General features: G+C 66.1%; 1 protein-coding gene across 1 annotated transcript in view; it reads right to left on the reverse strand.

Annotated features, from left to right (window-relative positions):
* Window positions 1-438: 438 nt before the first annotated feature.
* The window catches only part of PLEC (plectin), a 34,242-nt gene continuing 13,696 nt past the window's right edge, over window positions 439-20,984 (reverse strand). Inside the window, 30 exon segments of the mRNA XM_033203235.1 lie at window positions 439-1,916; window positions 1,919-2,047; window positions 2,050-6,655; window positions 6,764-10,144; window positions 11,037-11,135; window positions 11,226-11,330; window positions 11,498-11,581; window positions 11,656-12,012; window positions 12,100-12,238; window positions 13,118-13,296; window positions 13,430-13,587; window positions 13,662-13,845; window positions 13,952-14,078; window positions 14,161-14,315; window positions 14,401-14,553; window positions 15,379-15,504; window positions 15,777-15,872; window positions 15,977-16,081; window positions 16,244-16,405; window positions 16,479-16,556; window positions 16,638-16,947; window positions 17,033-17,187; window positions 17,859-17,952; window positions 18,176-18,303; window positions 18,471-18,566; window positions 18,651-18,770; window positions 18,862-18,968; window positions 19,049-19,164; window positions 19,691-19,857; window positions 20,822-20,914. Coding sequence (XP_033059126.1) covers window positions 439-1,916; window positions 1,919-2,047; window positions 2,050-6,655; window positions 6,764-10,144; window positions 11,037-11,135; window positions 11,226-11,330; window positions 11,498-11,581; window positions 11,656-12,012; window positions 12,100-12,238; window positions 13,118-13,296; window positions 13,430-13,587; window positions 13,662-13,845; window positions 13,952-14,078; window positions 14,161-14,315; window positions 14,401-14,553; window positions 15,379-15,504; window positions 15,777-15,872; window positions 15,977-16,081; window positions 16,244-16,405; window positions 16,479-16,556; window positions 16,638-16,947; window positions 17,033-17,187; window positions 17,859-17,952; window positions 18,176-18,303; window positions 18,471-18,566; window positions 18,651-18,770; window positions 18,862-18,968; window positions 19,049-19,164; window positions 19,691-19,857; window positions 20,822-20,914 — 13,287 coding nt within the window.

Below are 20,984 nucleotides of genomic sequence, written 5' to 3' on the forward strand. Positions count from 1 at the left end.
TGCAGGCCAGTGCTAGAAACACCAGGGCAGAAACGCCGGCCCAGGGCTCCAGCCCTGAGAGGCTGAGGGCCCTCTACTGACGGGGCTGAGCCCAGCTGCCCTGTGCAGCTAGGACGGGCAGGCGGGCAACCCTGGGGACAGGAGGGTGAGCTGGGGCCCAGCGTGGGACCCTCCAAGGCACCTGGCTGTGTGAGTGGCAGGTAGAAGGGAGTGGGGAGACCCGAGGGGGTGAGGCGGCCAGCAGGGCTGGGCCAGCCCTGTCCCCCAAGATACAGGCTGTCTGGACAGCAGATATATATTAATATATTAGTCTAGTCTTTTTGGTTAAACTTTAGGCACCACTTAGGAGGAAGACACCTTTAAGCATTGAAAACGGCCCCAGCGCCTCGGTAGGAGCCGGGCTGGGCCGCATGCAGAGCAGGGTGGGCGCAGGCAGGCTCAGGCCACGGCAGACTCAGGGCCCCCCACAGAGGCCGAGGACCCTGAGGCGTAGCGGCGGCCGTAGCCCGAGGAGGAGTAGGAGGACGAAGAGAAGGTCATGGAGAAGCCAGAGCCAGTGGCGTCAAAGCTGCCACGGCGGGAGCCGGCCCGGGAGCCGGTGCGGGAGCCAGTGCGGGAGCCTGTGGTGGAGCCGGAGCCGCTGACGCTGTAGGGGCTGTAGTAGCCTTTGCTGGACTGCGCGGCAGCCTCCAGCAGCCGCAGCCCCGTGCCCTCCTCCACCATGCTGCGGTCCAGCGCGTCCTTGTAGGAAATCTTGAGCTTGGTCTTAGGGCAGGTGAGGTACTTGGAGTAGGCGCCCACGTCACGCAGCTTCTGTGCAGTGCGGGTATCCACCGTGCCACGCTGCAGGGCCTCGTCCAAGGGCACGCGGCCCGGCGTGTCGGGCTCAATCAGGCCACCGGTCAGGTACTGCACCTCCAGGAAGCGCTGGCCGGCCTCGTAGTAGAGCCAGCCCTTCTTCAGGGCCTGGGCGGCCGACATCTTGGTCTTGGTGCGTGGGTCCTCAAAGCCGCAGAAGGCCTTCTGGGCCAGGTTGATGCGGTCCACCATGATCTTGTCCACCAGGCCCTTGTTGACAGCGTCGGTGACAGGGAAGCGCTCACCGGTGCTGGGGTCGATAATGCCCCCAGTGCAGGCCTGCGCCTCCAGCAGTCGCTGCCCTGTGATGTTATCCACCAGGTTGCGGTGCATGGCCTCGGTGATGGACACCTTCTCCAGCGTCTCCGTGTCCAGGATGCCAGCCACGGGGCCCGTCTCCTCAGTGGGGTCTGACCAGGAGGCCAGCTGGGTCCTGGAGACGGCGGGGCTGATGGGGTAGGAGGAGGAGGATCCCACGGAGGAGGAACGGGACCGGAAGCCGCTGGCATTGCCCGAGAGCATGTCGGCGAACTCAGTGATGGAAAGCGTGCCAGCGCGGTACTGGTCCAGTGCCGAGCGGTCGATGAGGTTCTTGGCAATGGCGTCATCAATGTCGTACTGGCGGCCGGAGCGGCGGTCGATGATCATGGACTTAACCACGCCGTCCGAGGAGGAGATGGTGATCTCCTCCCACTCACACTCCTGCTCAGACAGCTCCAGATACGTCTGGTGGTCAATGAGGCCCTTGCGGTAGGCCTCGTACACGGACATCTCCTTGCCCGTCTCGGGGTCCACGATGACCACTCGGCGCTTGCGCACGGAGGACTTGGAGGACGTCTTCCGCTCCCGCTTCTTCTCCTTCAGCGGCAGGAGGCACAGGCCCGTCTGGGGGTCGGTGATACAACGCTCCATCAGCTGCAGGTAGGTGAGGTTCTCCTCCGTGTTGGGGTCAAAGAAGCCCTTGGTGTCGTCCGAGGGGTCGGTCAGGATCTCATTCATCTCCTCGTCGAAGAGGCCACGCTTGTAGGCCACCTCCACGGGCAGCCGGTGGCTCTCCTCGGGTCGATGATGCCGCCCGTGGCGATCTGGGCCTCCAGCAGGCGGATGCCGTGGTCCTTCAGGATCAGGCCCTTCTTCATGGCCTGGAAGAGGGAGATGAGCTTCCCAGAGTAGGGGTCCTTATACCCGTGACGGCTCGCTCAGCCGACAGCAGCTTGTCTTTGAACTCGGGGCCCACAATGCCCATACGCACAGCCTCCTCCACCGTCAGCTTCAGTCCCTTGATGGGGTCGATGACGTACCCGGTGGCCGCCTGCGCCTCTAGGAGCTCAAAGGCCGTGCCGGGGCGGATGATGCCCTTCTTCATGGCCTGGTACACCGAGAGCCGTTCCTTGGTGGCATCCACGAAGACGCCAGCGATGCAGCTGGTGCCTTCCAGGAACTTCTGTAAGTTCTTGGTGACCTCCTCGATAGAGGTCAGGCCCTCCCGCAGCTGCAGCGCCGTGGCCTCGTCCATGACCTGTGAGCGCACCAGCTCCTCCACGGTGATCTGCTTCCGCAGGCCACGGAAGGTCAGCTTGCGAGCGTCCGACAGCGGCAGGAGCAGCTGGCCAGTGCCATCGTCACGGCGACACCGTCTGAGCAGCTGCGTGTAGCTGAGGCGCTCGTCGGTGGACGGGTCCACATAGCTGCGCACCTCGCTGGGCTCGGACAGCTGGTCGTGTGTGTCCTTGTTGAGGTAGCCGCGCTGGTAAGCCACCTCCAGCGGAAGGTGGAAGCCCAGGCGGGGGTCCACGATGCCGCCGGTGGCCAGCTGGGCATCCAGCAGCCGCAGGGCCTCCTCAGTAGGGATCAGCTCCTTTTTCATGGCCTGGAAGAGCGAGATGGTCTGCTCAGTGTAGGGGTCGCGGTAGCCGGTGACTGCCCGCTCAGCTGAGAGCAGGCGGTCGTGCAGCTCAGGCCCCACCAGGCCCTTCCGCACAGCCTCATCCACAGTCAGCCGCTGCCCCTTCACCGGATCCAGCAGGAAGCCCGTGGCTGCCTGTGCCTCCAGCAGCAGGCGGGCCACCTCGGCACTCAGCAGCCCTTTCTTGAGGGCCTGGTAGATGCTCAGTGTCTGCCTGGAGCCGGGCAAGTAGATGCCGGCCACGCAGCCCGTGCCATAGAGGTAGCGCCAGGCAGACTCCGCCTCGAGGGCCTCACGGAGGCTCCTGGTGCCCTCCCGGAGCAGGTTGTAGGTCTCGAGGGAGATGATCCGAGCCTCGTAGAGGTCCTCAGCCGTGAGGTGGCGGCGCACGTAGTCGTAGGAGGCCAGACCCTGCTGGCGGATGATCTCTGTCTTCTCAATGATCTCAATGATGATGATGATCATGCGTTCCTTGGTCACCCGGCCGGCCTGAAAGTCAGCCATCAGCTGGGCCCGCTGCTCCTCAGGGATCAGGTCCGACTGCATCACCTCCCACAGGGACATGGTGGAGCCGCCGTGGCTGCCGCCGCCAGGAATGTCAATCTGCGTCTCTTCAAATGCCCTTCGTGTCTCCTCCTCAGTGTACACCTGTGTGGTCTCCACCACCTCAGCCTTCTCCGCCCCTTTCAATGGCAGGAGGCGCAGGCCCGTCTCAGGGTCCTCCACGCAGCGCTCCAGCAGCTGCCTATAGGTGAGGTTCTCGTGCGTGTTGGGGTCGAAGAAGCCCTTGGTGTCGTCGCTGGGGTCCGCCAAGACGCGGTTCATCTCCTCGTTGAAGTAGCCGCGCTGGTAGGCCACGTCCATGGGCACGCGGTGGCTGTGCACGGGGTCGATGATGCCGCCCGTGGCGATCTGGGCCTCCAGCAGGCGGATGCCGTGCTGCCGGAGGACCAAACCCTTCTGCATGGCCTGGAAGAGGGAGATGGTACTGCCTGAGTAGGGGTCTCTGTAGCCGGTGACAGCCTTCTCGGCCGACAGCAGCTGCTCATGAAGCTCGGGGCCCACCACACCTGCCTTCACAGCCTCGTGGACATACAGGCGCTGGTTCCGCACGGGGTCCACCAGGAAGCCAGTGGCCGCCTGCGCCTCCAGCAGGAGCGCAGCTGTGCTGGGTCTCAGCAGGCCCCGGCGCATGGCCTCGTAGATGGACACCTTCTCCTTGGTGTCCTCCAGGTAGATGCCGGCGAGGCAGCCACTGCCCTGCAGCAGCGTCCGCACGGAGCCCAGCTCCGAAAGGTCCTTGACCGTCGTCTTGCCGTCCTTGAGCTGCTCAAACTGGGCACTGCTGAGGACCCTGGAAGCCAGGAGCTCGCTGGCTGGCACAGGGGCACGGAGGCCGCTGAAGGACAGCCTCTCCTGCCGCAGGGTCTCCACCTCCTCCACGATGGTGATGAGGATCTTGATGACTTTCTCTACGGTGACCTTGCCGGTGCGGAACTGACGCAACAGCTCCTGCCGCTGCTCTGCAGTGAAGTACTCAGAGCTGATGAGCTCCCACACCGTCACCGTCCTGCCCTTGAAGCCGCCCACGGGGACATCAACCGGGGTCTTCTCAAAGGTCTCACGGGCCTGCAGCTCTGAGTAGAGCTCCTCCTGCCGGGCCCGAGCAGCCTTCTCTGACAGCGGCAGCAGGCTCAGCCCGGTCAGCTGGTCGGGCCGGCACCGCTGCTGGAGCTCGCTGTAGGTGACCGGCTCCCCTGTGCTGGGGTCACAGTAGGCCTTGGCGTCGGCCCTTGGTGCTGACAGGGCCCTGCTGGTCTCCTCGTCCAGGAAGCCTCGGGCGCAGCCAACATCCAGGGGCACGCGGTGGCTCCTGCTGGGGTCCACGACACCGCCCGTGCACAGCTGGGCGTCCAACAGGCGCAGGCCCTGCTCCCGGGGAATGAGGCCCTTCTTCAGGGCCTGAAACAGCGAGACACTCTGCCCCGTGTAGGGGTCCCTGTACCCCGTCACAGCCTTCTCGGCTGACAGCAGCTTCTCATGAAACTCGGGGCCCACCAGGCCGGCGCGCACTGCCTCGTCCACGGTCAGCCGGGCGCTGGTGGAGGGGTCGATGACGTGCCCGGTGCCGGCCTGGGCTTCCAACAGGGCCACAGCCACGTCAGACGGCAGCAGGTCTTTCTTCAGGGCGTCGTAGATGCTCAGCTTCTGCCCCGCCTCCTCCAGCCATACGCCTGCGATGACGTTGGCACCCCGGAGGGCCCGCCGCACAGCGTCCACCTCGGCCACCTCTCGCACAGAGCGCTCACCTTGCTGCAGCTGGTGGTAGAGCTCGCGGTCGATGACCCTGCTCTCCAGCAGCTCGGCGGCTGGCACCAGGCTGCGCAGGCCCTCGAAGCAGAGCTGGCCCTTCTGCTCCTGCTCCTCCACCACCGTGATGATGATCTTGATGATCTTCTCCACCGTGATCCGGCCCGTGCGGAACTGCCGCAGCAGGTCCCGCCGCTGCTCTGCTGTGAAGTATTCCGAGTTGATGATTTCCCAGATGGTCACTGTCTTGCCTTGGAACTTGCCGAACGGCGCGGACACGGTGGCCTTCTCAAAGACGTCCCGGGCCTCGGAGTCGGTGTAGACCAGCTCCCTGCCCTTGGCAGCCTTATCCGTGAGTGGTAGAAGGCGCAGGCCCGTCTCGGGGTCCTCCACGCAGCGCTCCAGCAGCTGCAGGTACGTGAGGTTCTCGTGCGTGTTGGGGTCAAAGAAGCCCTTGGTGTCGTCGCTGGGGTCCGCCAGGACGCGGTTCATCTCCTCGTCAAAGTAGCCGCGCCGGTAGGCCACGTCCACGGGCACACGGTGGCTGTGCACGGGGTCAATGATGCCACCCGTGGCGATCTGGGCCTCTAGCAGGCGGATGCCGTGCTCCCGGACGATGAGGTCCTTCTGCATGGCTTGGAAGAGGGAGATCTGCTGCCCGGTGTAGGGGTCCTTGTAGCCAGTGACGGCGCGCTCGGCCGACAGTAGCTTGTGGTGCAGCTCGGGGCCCACCACACCCTCCTTCACAGCCTCATTGACAGTCAGCTGTCGGTTCCGCACCGGGTCCAGCAGGAAGCCTGAGGCTGCCTGAGCCTCCAGCAGGATGAGGGCCGTGCCAGGGCTCAGCAGCTGTCTCTGCAGGGCGGTGTAAACACTCAGCTTCTCATTGGTGGGCTTCAGCAACAGCCCTGCGATACTGCTGTGGCCCTGCAGGTAGTGGTGTACATCTTCCCGCCGTGCAAGCTCGTCCACTGTGGTGTGGCCCTGCGCCAGCCGCTGCAGCTCCTCCACACTCAGGATGCCGGCCTCCTGCAGCCTCTGGGCTGGCACCTTCTGCCGCAGGCCATCGAAGCTGTGCTCCGGCTCTGCCTCTGTCGCAGGGCCATCGAGTGCATCCCGGCCGTTGGGCAGGGTCTTTGTGGCGGCCACCTGAGAGGCAGTGACCTCCTCTGAGTGCGCAAGTGCGGCCCGGTGCTCCTCCTCCAGGCGCTGCAGCTGCTCACGCAACCTCTGGTTCTCCTCAGCCAGCAGCTCCTCCTGCTGCCGCCGCTGCTGCTCCAGCTGCTGCAGCTCCTCCTGCTTGCGCCGCACGCCCTCCTCGGCCTCATGCTGCCGCCGCCGTGCCTCCTCCATGCTGGCCACCAGCCGCTGCCGTTCCTGCTCCATCTGTTGCTGCTGCCGCTGCTGCTCCTCACGCAGCTTCTGTGCCTTGGCCACCTCGTCCTGGAAGAGCTGCTCCAGCTTGGCCTTCTCCTGCTCGATGAAGCGCTCCCGCTGTAGCAGGCTGTCCTTCTCAGAGAGGAAGCTCTGCTGCAAGGCCTGCGTCTCCTGCAGCAATTGCTCCTGCTGCACCGTCTGCATCTGCAGAAGAAGAGGGTGTGATCAGGGACCGCCAGCCCAGGAGCACCCACCACCCACCGAAGCAGATCCCCAGGCCCACCCGCCCGTCGCATGGAGAGGGGGCGATACCTCCTCAGACTTGAGCTGCAGCAGTTTGGCCTCCTGTTGGAGCTTCTCCTTCTCACGCTCCAGCTCAGCAATGGCCTCCCGCAGGCGCTCGGCATCGTGGTCACTCTGCTGTCGCTGGATCTCCAGTGTCTGCACCAGCGTCACCTTCTCCTGCGTGGCAAGCTCTGTGCGGTGCAGCTTCTCACCGATCTCCTCCGCCTGCTTCCGGAAGCGCTGGGCGTCCTCCTCAGCGCGGGCCTGGGCCCGGCTCATCTCAGCCATACGCAACTTGAGGCGCTCAGCCTCAGCGCTCATCTCCAGCTGCCGCTGCCGCTCGGCCTCCAGTGTCCGCTGGAAGCCCTGCGTCTCCTCCGCCAGCTGCTGCGCCATCTGCTCCTTGTCCTCCTGCAGCCGCCGCGCCTGCTCCTGTGCAAGCTCCTTCTGCTGCTGCAGCAGCTCTGCCTCAGCCTTAAGTCGTGTAGCCTCCTGCACCGCCTGCATCTTCTCCTTGAGCATTTTCTCTGCCAAGGCTCGCTGCTGTGCCAGGTCCTCCTCTGCCAGCTGCCGTAGCCGCGCAGCCTCCTGGGCTGCCACGCTCAACCGCGCGGCCTCCTCCGCCACCTGCTTCATTTTCTCAGCCTCCTCCTGCAGGAAGCGCTGCGTATTGTCCTTGTCGCGCAAGATGAGTGTACGGTTCTCGGCCTCGATGCGCGCCTTGAGCTTGCTCAGCTCCTCCATTTGCACGCGCACTGAGAAGAGCTCCTCCTCCACCTGGCTACGCTGGCGTGCGGCCTCCGTGGCCTCCGCCTTCAGCCGCTGCAGCTCCTCGTCCAGCAGGTTCTTCTGGTGGTCGGTCTCCTCCAGCTGCAGCCGCAGTGTGGTCAACTCCTGCTCCACCTGCGCCTTCTGCCGCAGCGTCTGTTCGGCGAACTTCTTATGTTTCTCCATCTCTGCGTCAGCTGCCTGCTTCTGCCGCAGAGCCGCCTGCTCTGCCTGTGCCCGTCGCGCTGCCTCTTGCTCGGCTTCCTTGCGAAGCTTCTCTGCAGCCGCCTGCGCCTGAGCCCGGGCCTGTGCCTGCTCCTCTGCCGACTGCTTCAGCCGCTCGGCCTCTTCCACCTGCCGCCGGGACTGTGCCGCCTCACGCTCCGCCTGCACCCGGGCCTCCTCCGCCTCCTCAGCCGCCCGCCGGGCGGCCTCTGCCTCGCTGCGTAGCCGGTCCAGCACGCTCTGCTCCTGCTGCAGCGTCTGCTGCAGCTCCTGCTCCTTCTGCTGCACCGCGAAGGCGTGTGCCTTCTCTTCTGCCTGCAGCCGCTTCTGGGCAGCCTCCTGGGCCAGCTGCAGCTGCCGCGCCGACTCCTGCTCTGCTCGCTCCCGCAGGCGCCGCGCCTCCTCCACCTTGGCTTTCAGTCGCTCAACTTCCTCCAGCGCCGCCTTCCGCTGCCGCGCGGCCTCTTCTTCGGCCGCCAGGCTCTTCTGCACGCGTTCTTCAGCCTCACGGCGCCGCTGCTCCTCCTCTGCCGCCAGCTGCCGCTGCCTGGCAGCCTCCAGCTCGGCCTGCTCCTTGCTGCGCAGTGTGTCCTCCGCATTGCTGCGGATACGCCCCAGCTCCAGCTCCAGCTCCGCCTTGCCAGCAGCCGCCTTCTCGAAGCTCGCCTTCAGCGCCAGGATCTCCTCCTCCACCTGCCGCCGCTGCCGCAGCGTGTCCTCCACCAGCCCCTTCTGCCGCTCCAGCTCGCTGTCCGACGCCTTGCGCAGCTGGGCCAGGCGCTCCTCAATGTCAGCCTTGTGTTGCGCCGCCTGCTCCTCCAGCCGCCGCCGCTGGAAGGCCTCGTCCTCCGCCAGCCGCCGCAGGCGCTCATTCTCTGCCTCCTTCTCCTTGAGCGCGATCTCTGCCTCCGTCTTGAGCCGCGTGGCCTCGCTGATGGCGGCCAGCTTCTCCGCGAGCACCCGCTCTGCCTCGGCCCGCTGCCGTGCTGCGTCTTCCTCGGCCAGCTGCCGCTGCCGCTTGGCCTCTTCCGCCAGGGCACGCAGGCGGGCGGCCTCCTCGGCCAGCTCGCGGAACCGGCCGGCCTCGGCCTCCAACCTCTGCTTGGACTTCTCGCTGGTGGAACGTGACTCCTCCTCGGCCCTGGCCTTGCTGGCCAGCAGCACCTCCATTTCGGCCCGCACCTTGGCCAGCTCGGCTTCCAGCTCCTGGCGTTTCTGCGTGGCCGCAGCCGCCTCACGCTGTAGCCGGGCCAGCTCCTCCTCCAGCAGCTGCCGCTGCTGCTCCCCCTGCTCCGTCTCGGCCCGCAGCCGGATCAACTCCTGCTCTGCAGCCAGGCGCTGCTGCGCGGTGCCTTCCGCCAGCTGCCGCTGCTTCTCCAGCTCTTGTTCAGCCAGCTCCCGCTGCCGCACGGCCTGCTCCTCCGCCTTGCCGCGCCGCCGTGCCTCGCGCTCCGCCTCCTCCTTCTGCTTCTCGGCCTCAGCCTGCGCCAGGCTCTTCTGCTGCGCCACCTCCTCCGCCTGCAGCCGCAGCCGTAGCGCCTCGTTGGCCTTGAGCTGCCAGCGCTCCAGCTCCCGCTCTGCCTCCTCACGCGCGCGCTCGGCCTCAGCCTGCTGCTGTGCCCGCCGCTCAGCCTCCTCCCGCAGCTGCGCCACCGCCACGTGTTCCTCCTGCAGGGAGCGCTCCAGCTGAGCCGTCTTCTCTGCGAAGGAGGCGCGTTTGCTCTGCAGCTCCACCTCTGCACTGCGCTGTGCCGTCTCCAGGGCCACCTGCACCTGCCGTGCCCGCTCCACCTCGGCCTGCCGCAGCCGCCGCTCCGCCTCCTCCGCCTGCAGCCGCAGCTCCTCCAGGGCCTGCAGGGCCCGCTGCTTCTCGCGCGCTGCTTCGGCCTCGGCCTTCACGCGCAGGGCCAGCTCCGCCTCCGCTTGCCGCTTACGCTGGCTCTCGTCCTGCACCTGCCTCCGCAAGCGCTCGGCCTCCTCCTGTGCCTGCCGCTTTTGTGCCTCCGCCTCCTCCGCCCGTGCACGCAGGGCCTGCAGCTCCCCCTCGGCCCCGCCACGCTGGCGCTCAGTGGCCTCCAGCTGCAGGCGCACCACACGGATCTCCTCCTCAATGCGCAGCCGGCTGCGCTCCGCTGCCTCTGCCTGCCGGGCCTTGGCCTGGATCTCTGCCTCCGAGCTCTGCCGCAGCTGCTGCAGCTCCTCCTGGATGCTGCGCTTCTGCTGCTGCGCATCCACTGCCGCCTCCTCCCGCCGCACCACCTCCTCCTGCATGCGCTGCTGCAGCTCCTTCGCCTCCCGCTCCGCCTGTGCCTTTGCCTGGGCGTGCGCCTCGGCCAGCTGCCGCTGCTTCTCCAGCGCAGCCTCCACCTCGGCCAGCCGCTCCCGTTCCTCTGCCCGCTGCTGCTCAGCCAGCCTCTGTGGCCACAGCAGAGAGAAGAAGAGAAGCAGAGAGTGTGAACACGGGCAGGCACCAGCGCTCACAGGGCACGCACCGGCACAGTTCACTAAGACAGCGCGGAGCAGGGGTCGGGGAAGACAGAGGCCCCAGCCCGGCGGAGGAGACAGCGTGCACCCGCCCAGGGCACTCGGGCAGCGATCGCAGCCGGCCCCACTGTGCTCACCAGCCTGGGGAAGGAGGCCCAGGCGTCCTCCCCGCTTCCCGCAGACAGGCGACGGAGACAGACGGACAGGGAGAGAGAGAGCAAAGCAGGAGCTCGGAACCTGGGAGCCACGCCCAGCACGCAGCCCTGCCTGAGCTCTGCTGGACACCAGGGGGCCTGGCTCCCACCACTGGACCCCTCTCCCCAACCAGGGTGGGAAGCCTGGGTGGGGCAGGGTGAGGCCAGGCGGCCAGCGTGGAGACAGCAGTGCAGACCCGAGCCAGCTCGGAAGAGGATTCAGGGCCACGCAGAAAGTAAGGAGAAGCCAACAGGTGGGTGCCTTGGAAGACCCTTCCCTAGCCCCGCAACCCAACACCCCCGACTTCTGGCAGCAAAGGGTTGAGCGGAGAGGCCAACGCAGAACGCCAAGGTAGAGCACACAGGAGGCCGCTGGGCTGCAGAGGGGACGCTCATGAGGGAGGAGAGGTGGCGCCAGCCACTGTTGGGGAGCAGTGTAGCCGCGCCAGGCCAGGGGGCAGGCCACAGGTGGGGCAGGCTGAGCTGGGGGCAGAGGGTGCTGGCAGCGCCAGCAGGGAGAGTGGGGAGGGCCACAAGAAGTGGCCTCAGGCGGCTCCTCTGGCTGCGTGTGGGCCGCAACAGGTGGTGAGATAGACCCCTCCGCCCAGCCTCTGCCCAGTGGGCTGTACCTCCTCCTCCTCCATGCGACGCAGAGTCTCGCTGATGAACTTGATGTACTGGCTCGTGAGTGTGGTCAGTTCACTGTAGCGTGTACGCAGGTCCACATACTGTGAAGTACAGCCAGGGTTAGCCCTGCAAGAGCCACAACTCAAGAGGCCCGCCAGCTCCTCGTCCAGCTAGGTTCAGCCCCGCTCTACCTCCTGGATGACACTCTCTGACCCGGACTGGACCTTGGGCTTCTTGGCCGGGGAGGCCACCGGCTCAAGCTGCGCCTTGTATGTGACCAGCTGGAGTTCATAGTCCTGTGGGAATGCACTGTGGTCAGCCACCAGCTCTGCCCTCTGGTGACCCCTGCCCAGCCCCCAAACCCTCACACAGGCTTTCCATGGCATGGCCCAGGCTCAGGGAAAGCCCGCTGCCCTGGCAACAGTCCTGGACTTGGGGCCTGGCGCAGGCGGCGGGGTCTTACCTTGATGGCGTTGATGTACTGTTTCGCAAACCTCTGGCACTCCTCGACCTTCTCGCCATGGCGCTCGATCTCCTCCACAAGGGCCTGGGGGACGGTGCAGTTAGAGCAGCGGCCGCAGGGCATGCCCAGCCACCCTGTCCCCACCGACCCAGGCCCACCTTCTCCTGCCGCAGCTGCTCCCGCACAGCCTGGCTGTTGGCCAGCGGCACGGCCTGGATCTGCTCCTGCCGCTGCCTGGCATCCTGCAGCCAGGCGCCCAAGGGGTCTGCGCTATCGCGGTAGTAACGCAGCTGGCGGCCCAGTTGCTCAAGCTCACGCTGCCGCACGTCGGTCTGGGCCAACACAGCCTGCCAACGCTCAAGCAGCTGGGCAACCCGCTCCCGCCAGCGCTCCACTTCCACGTCCCGCTCCCCGTGCCGCTGCTGCAGTCGCTCCCCCACCTCCTGCGCCCCCCGCAGCTCATCCCGCAGGGCGTCGAACACGGGCTGCTGTGCCTCAGCCTGGGACCGCAGCTTCTGTTGGGGACAGGAGGGGTATGTGCAGTTTCAGCTGGGCCCGCTGTACCCCCACCCCGCCGTGAGGTCCAAGCCCCGAAACAGTACCTTCAGAGAGGCCTTGGTGGCCTCAAGCTCCGGGAGGGTGGCCGGCACGGCCTGGGCCTCTTTGAGCTGCTCCTCGTGGGCCCTGAGCACCTCCTCGGCTCCCTGCGTGCTGTGGATCACCAGGCTGATGGTCTTGAGCCTGGCGGGAAAGCACGACTCAGGGCCAGGACATGGGGCTCGAGCAACAGCCCAAGGGGATGGAACCCGAGCCACAGTGACCCAAGGTGCTGCCTGCCAAGCCCAGACCCAACCCTGGGGGGTCGGCTGACCCTGTGGTCACAGGCTTGCTTCAGGGAGAACAGACTTGGGGGGGAGGAGGCTGGGAGCCTCTGCAACTCAAGGACACTCAGGCCCCAGCCTGAAGAGGGAAGAGGGAGTGTGCCAGCCAGGAACGGCAGGCCCGAAGGCCCTGAGACAGGAAGAGCCCACTGGCTGGATGACAGCAGTGTCCTGGTGCCCACACAGCCTGGAAGCATAGTTCTCAGCCCTTGCAGCCCAAGACCAGGTAAAGGGGACACTAGGGTGGAAATGGCACCCTGTGGCAGACAGTGGCGGCCCTATCACTGTGTCGGTTTTGTGAAGAGTAGATAGGGGTGGACATGTGGTTTGCAACACAGGAAGAGACTATGATATAACCCATTGGAAATAAACGCCAGAGGCCGTTAAATCTAGGCCAGGAACAGAACAGACAAGAGGCAGGGTGTGGAATTCCTTACTATACCGCTGAAAGTGGATCCACAGCCTCCCCACCTCACTCAGCAGCCACCACCCAGCTCCACTCTCTCTTCCCCAAGTGGATCCACAGCCTCCCCACCTCACTCAGCAGCCACCACCCAGCTCCACTCTCTCTTCCCCACACCCCAATCTCATCACCAGGAAGTCCCCTGGCCACCACTGTAGAAGAGCACGCAGCCCCGAACTCTTCTCACCACCTCTGTGGCCGCCACCCCAGCCTGGGCCTCCCACCACCTGGCCAGCACCTCCCAAGCCCACCTCGCCTGTGGCCAGGTGCACTCACTTCTCCAGGTAGATGGCAGACAGGCTGCGGACTTGCTCCAGCTTGCCCAGCGTCAGCTCCAGCTCCGAGCGCAGCGTGGGGGCCGCAGGTGATGGCTCTGGCAGGGCCAGGACCTTCTCGGCCTCGGCGGAGAGCCGGGCGACCCCTTTACCCAGTCCCTCCACCTCCGCCTGCGCCTTCTGCAAAGACAGGGAGTGGGAATGCACTTACCCCCAGGCGCAGCACACAGTGCCCCTTGAAGGCCGAAGGAGGGAGGGTGGGAAGAGAGATGGGGAGAGGGATGGGACTGGACAGGGTGGGGACAACCCCTGCCTGCTGCTCAGCGATGCGCTGTGCACACTCCCGGGCCGGCTCTTTGTCCAGCGGCAGCCGCAGGCGGTGCACGGTGCGCGTCTCACAGGCCTCCAGCTGCAGCCGGATGTCTTTGAGCTCGGAGATGCAGCGCTGGCAGCGAGACTCTTCCTGTGCACCTGGGGAACACATCTGGGTCACTCCACTGCCCACCCCACACCAGCCCAACCACCCCAGCCCTGCCATGCCCTACCCTGCTCCAGGCTCTGCAATAGCTGCTGGTAGTGGTGGCTGCAGGAGCCGTACTCGCGCTCGGCCATCAGCCGGTCCTCAGGCCCAAAGCCGCCTGCGTCCTGGCTGTCCCGCAGGAAGGCCTGGTAGTGCAACTCCAGGCTGTGCAGGGCTTGGCGCTGCTCCTCTGGCTTCAGGGTGCGGAACTGGGGGAAGCACGTGGGGCTAAGTGCCGGGCGAGGCGGCTGTGCCCTGCAGAATGCCCCTCCCCTCCTCCCACCCAGAGAGCCCCCGGCTGGGGGGCAGGCGTACCGTGGCCAGGGACCAGGAGCGGATGAGCTGCACGTCACGGCGAAGGCTCTGCCAGGCCAGAAGGCTCTTCATGTCCACGTGCAACTGGTGCCACAGCGTGACCAGGGCCTGGTGCTGGGCCTCCAGCCTGGCAGGTCAGGGCTGTAAGTCAGCATCATCAGCGTCCCACCCGCCGTCCACCCCCCACCTGCTGAGCCCCTGCCATCCACCTGGTGACAGCCTCCTGGGCCTCCTGGTTGGGCGGTGGCACCAGGAAGCACACGGAGGGCACGGCGGCCTCGCTGCCGGAGCTGCTGAGCACCTTCCAGTGGGACGGCTGCGCAGGGCCCACCAGCTGGCACTCGTCACCCTTGTGCACAGTTACCTGGAACGGGCAGAGGTGGTGAGGACACAGCCACACTGTGCCCTGCCTGGCCACGCCCCCCGGTGGAGCCTGGGCCTGCGCTCACCTCCACCTGCTTATAGTCGCACACGGCCAGCAGGGGCAGGCGGCTCCGCATGGGGTGGGCTGGGTGGCGGGGCTTCAGCTGCACGATGGCCTTGGCCCGCTTGGCCAGGCCTGAGAGGTGCCCCTTGTACTCGTTCAGCTGTTCCTTTTCGTCCTGTGGGGGAGGAGCAGCATCCAGACAAGGGCCATGGAAACCCACAGGCCTGCCCCAGGCACCTCCAGACTCTGGACCAGGCCTGTGGGGTCCTCCTGATGCTCCCGGGGTGGCGGCACTTGAAAGCAGGAGGTGTAGCTGGGACGGGCCCCGGGGGTTGGCCCCAAGCAGACCTATGCGCCCTCGCTCCTTCCCAACCCAGATAGAGCACCCTCCTCTCACCCCAGCTCACCACCATGTCCTCAGCTACGCTCTGGCCCCTACAGTGCCCTCACCCTTTGCCCCTCCCCTGCAGGCTGCAGAAGGTCACTACCTCCTCCCACCCCACCCCTCTGTGGGGCCAGGCTGCAAGATGTACCTGGGAGCTGCCGGCTCTCCCCCAGACCCAGCCCTGCCGACCTCAGAGGCCATTCCAGCCTCCAGTCCCTTTTCCCTGTCACTCCCCACTGTGCCCCCACCCTCCTGGGTGATCCCACTCCTGCCCCCAGAGCACGAAGCCCAGCTCCACTCTGCCCACTCCAGATCTCTTCAGGCCAAACAGCTGCTGCCCCTTCTACAGTACCAGGGCTGGCAACAGCTGCTGCCTTCAGGCTTCTACTAGCTCTGTGGCTGTGGAGATGGGGATGGCCCGACTCAGACCGGATGCCTCTTGGCTCCCCACACCCTGCCTCATTCCCCCGTCAGCTGACCTCTACACCCCCCATGGTGCCTCCCAACCCCTGCTGGCCCCTCCAGTTGCCCCCCCCACCAGTCTCCAGGGTATCCACGCAGCCCAGACTCCAGGCCAGCCTCTGCTGACACACCCCTGCACACCCCTTCCCTCACCTGGGCATCCTGCAGCAGGTCCTCCAGCCGGGTGACGGTGGCGGAGCGATCACAGCTGTACTTCCTACGCAGCGCCTCCTGCAGCTTCTGCAACTGCCCCTCGGCCTCCCGCACGTCTGAGAAAAACTGGGGCAGCGGGAGGGGGTCACGCCGGGCTACCTGGGACCAGAGCCCTAGCCCACAGCTCTCCCAGGGCAGGCCCAAGACGGGGGCACTGAGGAAGGAGTGGCAAAGCTCTCAGGAGGCCTGGGGAGCATCCCTGGCTAAGGCCCCGGTCAGGCTGCGGGTAGCAGCTGGCAACAGACAGAAGGGTTGCTGACGGGAGCTGCTGAGGGGGTCCAGGGGCTCCTCCAAGGCTGCCGCTGAGCCACAGTGGGGAGGGGAGCTCCAGTTCTCACCTGAAAGTAGGCAGCGTTCTCCTTCAGGTGTGCCTCGATGCAGCAGCACAGCTGCAGCATCCAGCTCCACTGCGTCTGCAGGGCCGCCTGGAAAGACTACAGGGCAGCAGGTCCTTGTCAGTCCCACCTGGGGCCCAGCATGGCCCCCTCTGCAGCCCCGCCCCTGCCCAGGGAGCCCTGGGTGGCTCCCTCAGCCCCACCTCCACTGTGGGCCGGGCCGGGTGGTCCTCCCGCAGCAGCCGGTCCCCAGCACTCTGGAGCTCCTTGATCTTCTTCTCCTTCAGCTCCAGCTCCCGCATCAGGGCCTGGCACCAGGGCAAAGGGTCTCAGGGCTGGCCGGCCACACCCAGCTTTGCCAAGCTCCCAGCAAACTCGACCCAGGGCCCCCACTGGTCTGACTACAGGGGACAGCCAGGGCACAGCGGGGAGGGGGCTGTGGGGTTCAAGGGCGCTGGGCCACCCCTCACCGAGTAGCTCTCCTTCTTGGCGGTCATGTTGGTATTGCGGTCGCTCCAGTCGAAGCCCACCTCCTCCTCCTCCTTCTCGTTTAGCCACATTAGCTCCTTAGTGGCAGCTGCCACAAAGCTGTGCAAGCTCTCCAGGGACCTAAGGCGGGCCTTGGAGGAGTTCTGTGGGCAGGAGGGTGCGTGTCAGCAGGCCGCGGACTACCCACCTCCCCCAGCTGGCCCTGCCCCCACTCACCAGCAGCTTGGCGTACTGCAGGTCCAGCCGACCCAGGCAGTCACGGTAGGCACCCCGGGTGGCGGGGGAGAGCTGGCCCTGCAACAGATGAGATGGTGAGGCCTGCAGTGGCTGGGCCCAGCCCACCCCCTCCGCTGCCCATCGCTCAGTGCCACCCACCTCATCACTCCGCGCCCGCTCAATCTTGGCCCGGAATTCTTCGATGGACTGATGCAGGCCTCGGTGGCTGCCCAGCTGCGCCTCCACGCTGGGCAGGTCCACACCCCACTCAGCGCCATCCACACGGTGCTGGTTCTCCTCTACCCACGCCAGCAGGTCCTGCAGGTAGCGCAGAGTGGAGTCCTCCAGCTCAGGGCGCCTCTGCACACTCTGCAGAGTCGCCTGGGTTGCAGGGGCCGCCACGCCTGCCTTCAGCCGGAGATTGTACTCGGTGCGGATGGCTACCAGGCGCTCGTGCAGACGGTATACCCTGGGGCAGCAGAGGACTCAGGTAGGTGTTGGCAGGCCTGGGGCTGTGTGGACCTGGGCATCAGGGAGGGCAGGGCGGGGCCCACCTGCGGTACATCTGCTCGCCCTGCGGGTGCCGTCCATCCTTGAGGGTCTGCACGTCATTGAACAGCAGCCGGATCATGCTATCCGCTTTGTCCAGGTCCCGTTCCACCTCCCCTGCCCGCTGCGGCACTTTGCCTGCGGCCAGCAGCCGGACGTCCTGCAAGGTCGTTGTCGTGACTCGGGAGCACAGCCGATCGCCCTCTGACCTCACGGGCCCCGGCCAAGACGGCCACCCTCACCCGCTTCCTCAGCCTCAGTGGGCCCCTGCCCCCATCACCATCCTTCCCCTTCCCTCCCTGCCCACCTCACGCATCTTCCTGGTGGCCTTCTGGGGGATTGGGACCAAGACCAGAGTAATTCTGCCCAGTCCAGGAACCCATACCCCCATGACCATGTCCGTGGGGTCCTGGGCCTCATCCTCCGTCACCCACCCCAGGTAACTCCTCTTGTAATGCTGTGTAGCCCTGTCCTCCTGGGCAAGCAGCGTGGGTTGGGCCCTCCCCTCACCCCTCCCCTCACCCCTCCCCTAACAGTAAACCGCTGTAGGGGAGGGGGCCTGGCGGGAGCAAGGCGGTCACCCTGGGTTCTGCCTGGTGACCAGAAACCAACTCTGCCTAAAGCAGGCTGTGAGAGTTGGCTGTGAGAGTTGGCTGCACTGTGAGAGTTGGCTGCAGAGGGAGGAGCTCAGGCCTGGACTCCCCACCGCATGCCCCGCCCCTGCCCCTGCCCTAGGAGCCCAGGCAGACAGCCCCCTCCTGGCTTTCCGGCTGCAGGGCGGGGCAGGCTCCTCTGGCCTCCCTCCCGTGCTGCCTGCCCCACACCCCTTACCGACTGCAGCAGGGTGTCGGCCTGGTTCAGCTGCTCCTCACACAGCCCCGCCTCCATCTGCAGCTTGGTCACGATGCGCTGAAGACACTCCAGCCTGCGGCAGAAGCACGGGGAAGGGGCCGCGTTGGCCGGGTCCGGCACAGCCCTGGCCACAGACTGTAGTTCGCCTCCTGCTCTGGCCTCCCTGCCTGTGGCCCACTGTCCTAAGGCCAGTAGGAGCTCGGGTTCCCCCACCGGGGCGGGACGGGCGGGGGTTTCCTCCCCAGGCAGTGACTCACCCTCGGGTGGTTCCCCTGCCACCACAGGGCCCCACCCACCTCTCAAACTCGCTGCGGAGCTGCTTCTCCCGCTCCAGGATGGCCACATGCAGCTTGCCCCACTCTTTCTCCACGTCCAGTGGGTGGTAGCCAGGGGGCACCTTGAGCTGGCCTGCCTGCACCGCTCCCTGTGGACAGGGGCCAAGCTCAGGCCCTATATGCAGGGGGCAGGGGATGGGGCGCTGGGCCCTCAGACCCCAGCCCACCAGACCCGGGACAGCCCTGGTCCCAAAGGCAGGGCCAGGTCGGGCTCTGGAAGACCTATAGGACACCCCCCTCCGGTGGCCCCACTCACCTCCAGCGATTGGTAGATGCCCTTGGAGCGGTTCTTGTCGGCCTCCTTGGCTGGAAGCTCCATCTCCTTAAACTTCAAGAACTGAGACCACAGGATCTGCCGGGGATGCGGGTGTCGGCAACCATGCCCGGCCCTCAGGGCAGGCCCAGGACCGGACCCCACCCCACACGGCAGGCCCACCTCGATCTCCTCGAAGCTGGAGGGGAACCTGCGCTCCTCGAAGGCAGCAATGTGGTGTCGTATCCACTGCAGCAGCAGCAGCACCAGCTCCCGGTACTCCTGCCAGCGCAGCTGCAGCTCCTGCGGGCAGGCACAGGCAGGCACGGATGGCTGTCAGGGGCCATCGGGGCGTCCAGGCCCAAGCCCCCTGCCCTCCAGGCCCCCCACTCACGTTGGCCCTCACCCCATCCTGCACGTCGGGCACACGGGGCATGGCGTCATACAGCGACGAGACGTAGGTGATGATGGACTTCTCATCGGGCTGAGGGACATCCACATCTGCAGGGAAGGGCAGCTCAGCAGGGGCTCTGGGGCAGGCAGCAGGGGAAGGGGCAGGGAGGAGGGCCACGCAGACGTACCCTCAGGGTCCAGGAGCCGTGTCACTCCCAGGTCCCGCTCCGCCACAGAGAAAGCCTGGTCCAGGTTCTCCAGGTTGGTCTGCCGGTACACCTTGTTCATGTCGATGAGCATGGGCCTGGGACAAGCAGGTGGCTGGTCAGGTGGGTGGCACAAGACCAGCAGCCACACCACACAGGCGGGTGCACAGGCTTGCTCCTCACACATCCCAGCAACCATGGACCCCGCCCCACACTCACCCTGAAGGTATGTTGCCACACGGGCAGAGCTGAAAGCGCCCTGCCAGCCCCATGCCCAGGAGCCAGGGCACAGCACAGAGGACTGTGCAGAGCGGAGAGTGCCAGGCAGCGCTCCCTGCAGCCACCCTGCCCACCAGGCCCCTCCAGAGGCGTCCACAGCGGGCACATGCTCCTGGCTGTGAGGACCAGCAGCCTGCAGGCCCTCCAGCCTTGAGGAAGCGGTGGTGCTTCTGAAGGGCACCCGGGTAGGGCCGGGCCCTGAACTCCACCACCCCGAGGCGGCCAGCTGGCACTCATCTCTGTTCCTCCTGCCCTCCTCCCTGCCCCGACGTGTCTGAAGTTGCCTAGCGGAGGCACTGTGGGGGTGTCCCCAGCCCACAGCCCCCTGCCCCCGAGGCCATGTACTTGTGCCGGTGGATGATGGCATTGAAGAGGCGGCCGTCTCTCCAGCTGGAGGTGAAGTTGTCACATCGCAGGCCCTGGTACCCTTCCACCATGCGCTGTGACCACAGCAGCAGCTTCTCCTTGGCCGTCATATCCTCCGACTGCCCACTCACCTGGATGTCTGAGATCTGCCCACAGCGGACAGGAGGCCACAGCTCAGCCACGGCTGTCAGGCCTGCCCTGTGCCCACAGCCACACGCACAGGGGCAGGGGCAGCTCGGCACCCAGGGGAGTGCATGGGGCCACCAAGCTAGCCAGGGCAGCACTAGGCTCCAGGGCCTTTCCCTGTTGGGAAGCTGCTGGGACTGGCCATGCCTCGGGGCCACAAGTCCAGCCACTCCAGCTGGTGGCATCTACCACCATGCAGCTCAGAACCCCCAACCCTCACTGCCACCACACAGCAGGTGCCCACTCTCCTAACTGGGGAGGGCTAGGCTGTACCCTGCACCTCCAGGGGCTGGGATGGAGCAGAGTGGAAGGACAGTGGGCATAAGAGGAGCCCATAAGTATACCCCTAAACCTGGCCCAGAACCCCCAGGCCTGGAAAAGGCTGGGGGTCAAGCTCCATCCCTGGTTTTGGGCTGGCAGGTGGGGCCTCTGGCAGCCTGGCTTTGCACTCAGTGGCATGCTCAGGCCAGCTTCTGCCCACCCACCCCTAGCTGCCTGTCGTCCTGCCAGCCTGTGTGACTCAGCTGCCGTGCCAGCACCAGGCTCTGCCTGCTCAGCTCTCAGATTTGTGGTTTCCTGTGCAGCCAGGACAAGCAGCGGGTGACTCAGCCTGCGCTGCTGCAGAAGCCTCCCCAGGGCAGGCACTGGGGCCTGCATTCCTCCGTAGGGAGGCTCCAGGCCCTGCCCAGCCAGGGCCAGAGGGCACGGATAGGTGGCCTCAGAGAGAGGCCTGTACCCTCAGGCCACAGATCCAGTCCAGGGCTGTGGCTGGCAGGACGGCACCCAGGCGCCACCATACCTATGGTGCCAGCCACCTCCTGGGCCACACCCCAGCCAGAAAGCGGATCAGCCCGCCAGCCGAGGAGCCCAGGCTACTCCCTAAACTCCTGCAGGGGGTGGGGATCCTGGGGGCAGGCGTTCTACCTGGAAGTGCAGAATGATCGTCCAGATGAGGCCAAGGGTCAGCTTGGGGTTGCCGTCGGCAATGTCGTCATTCCTGATGTTAACCAGCTTCACCTGTGAGGGAGGGGCTCTCGGTCACGGCCCACAGGGCAGGGCTGGCTTAGTGAGGGGCTGGGTGGGGCCC

This window comes from Trachypithecus francoisi, unplaced genomic scaffold (assembly GCF_009764315.1).
Source record: "Trachypithecus francoisi isolate TF-2019V2 unplaced genomic scaffold, Tfra_2.0 Lachesis_group7, whole genome shotgun sequence".
NCBI classification, from domain to species: Eukaryota; Metazoa; Chordata; class Mammalia; order Primates; family Cercopithecidae; genus Trachypithecus; species Trachypithecus francoisi.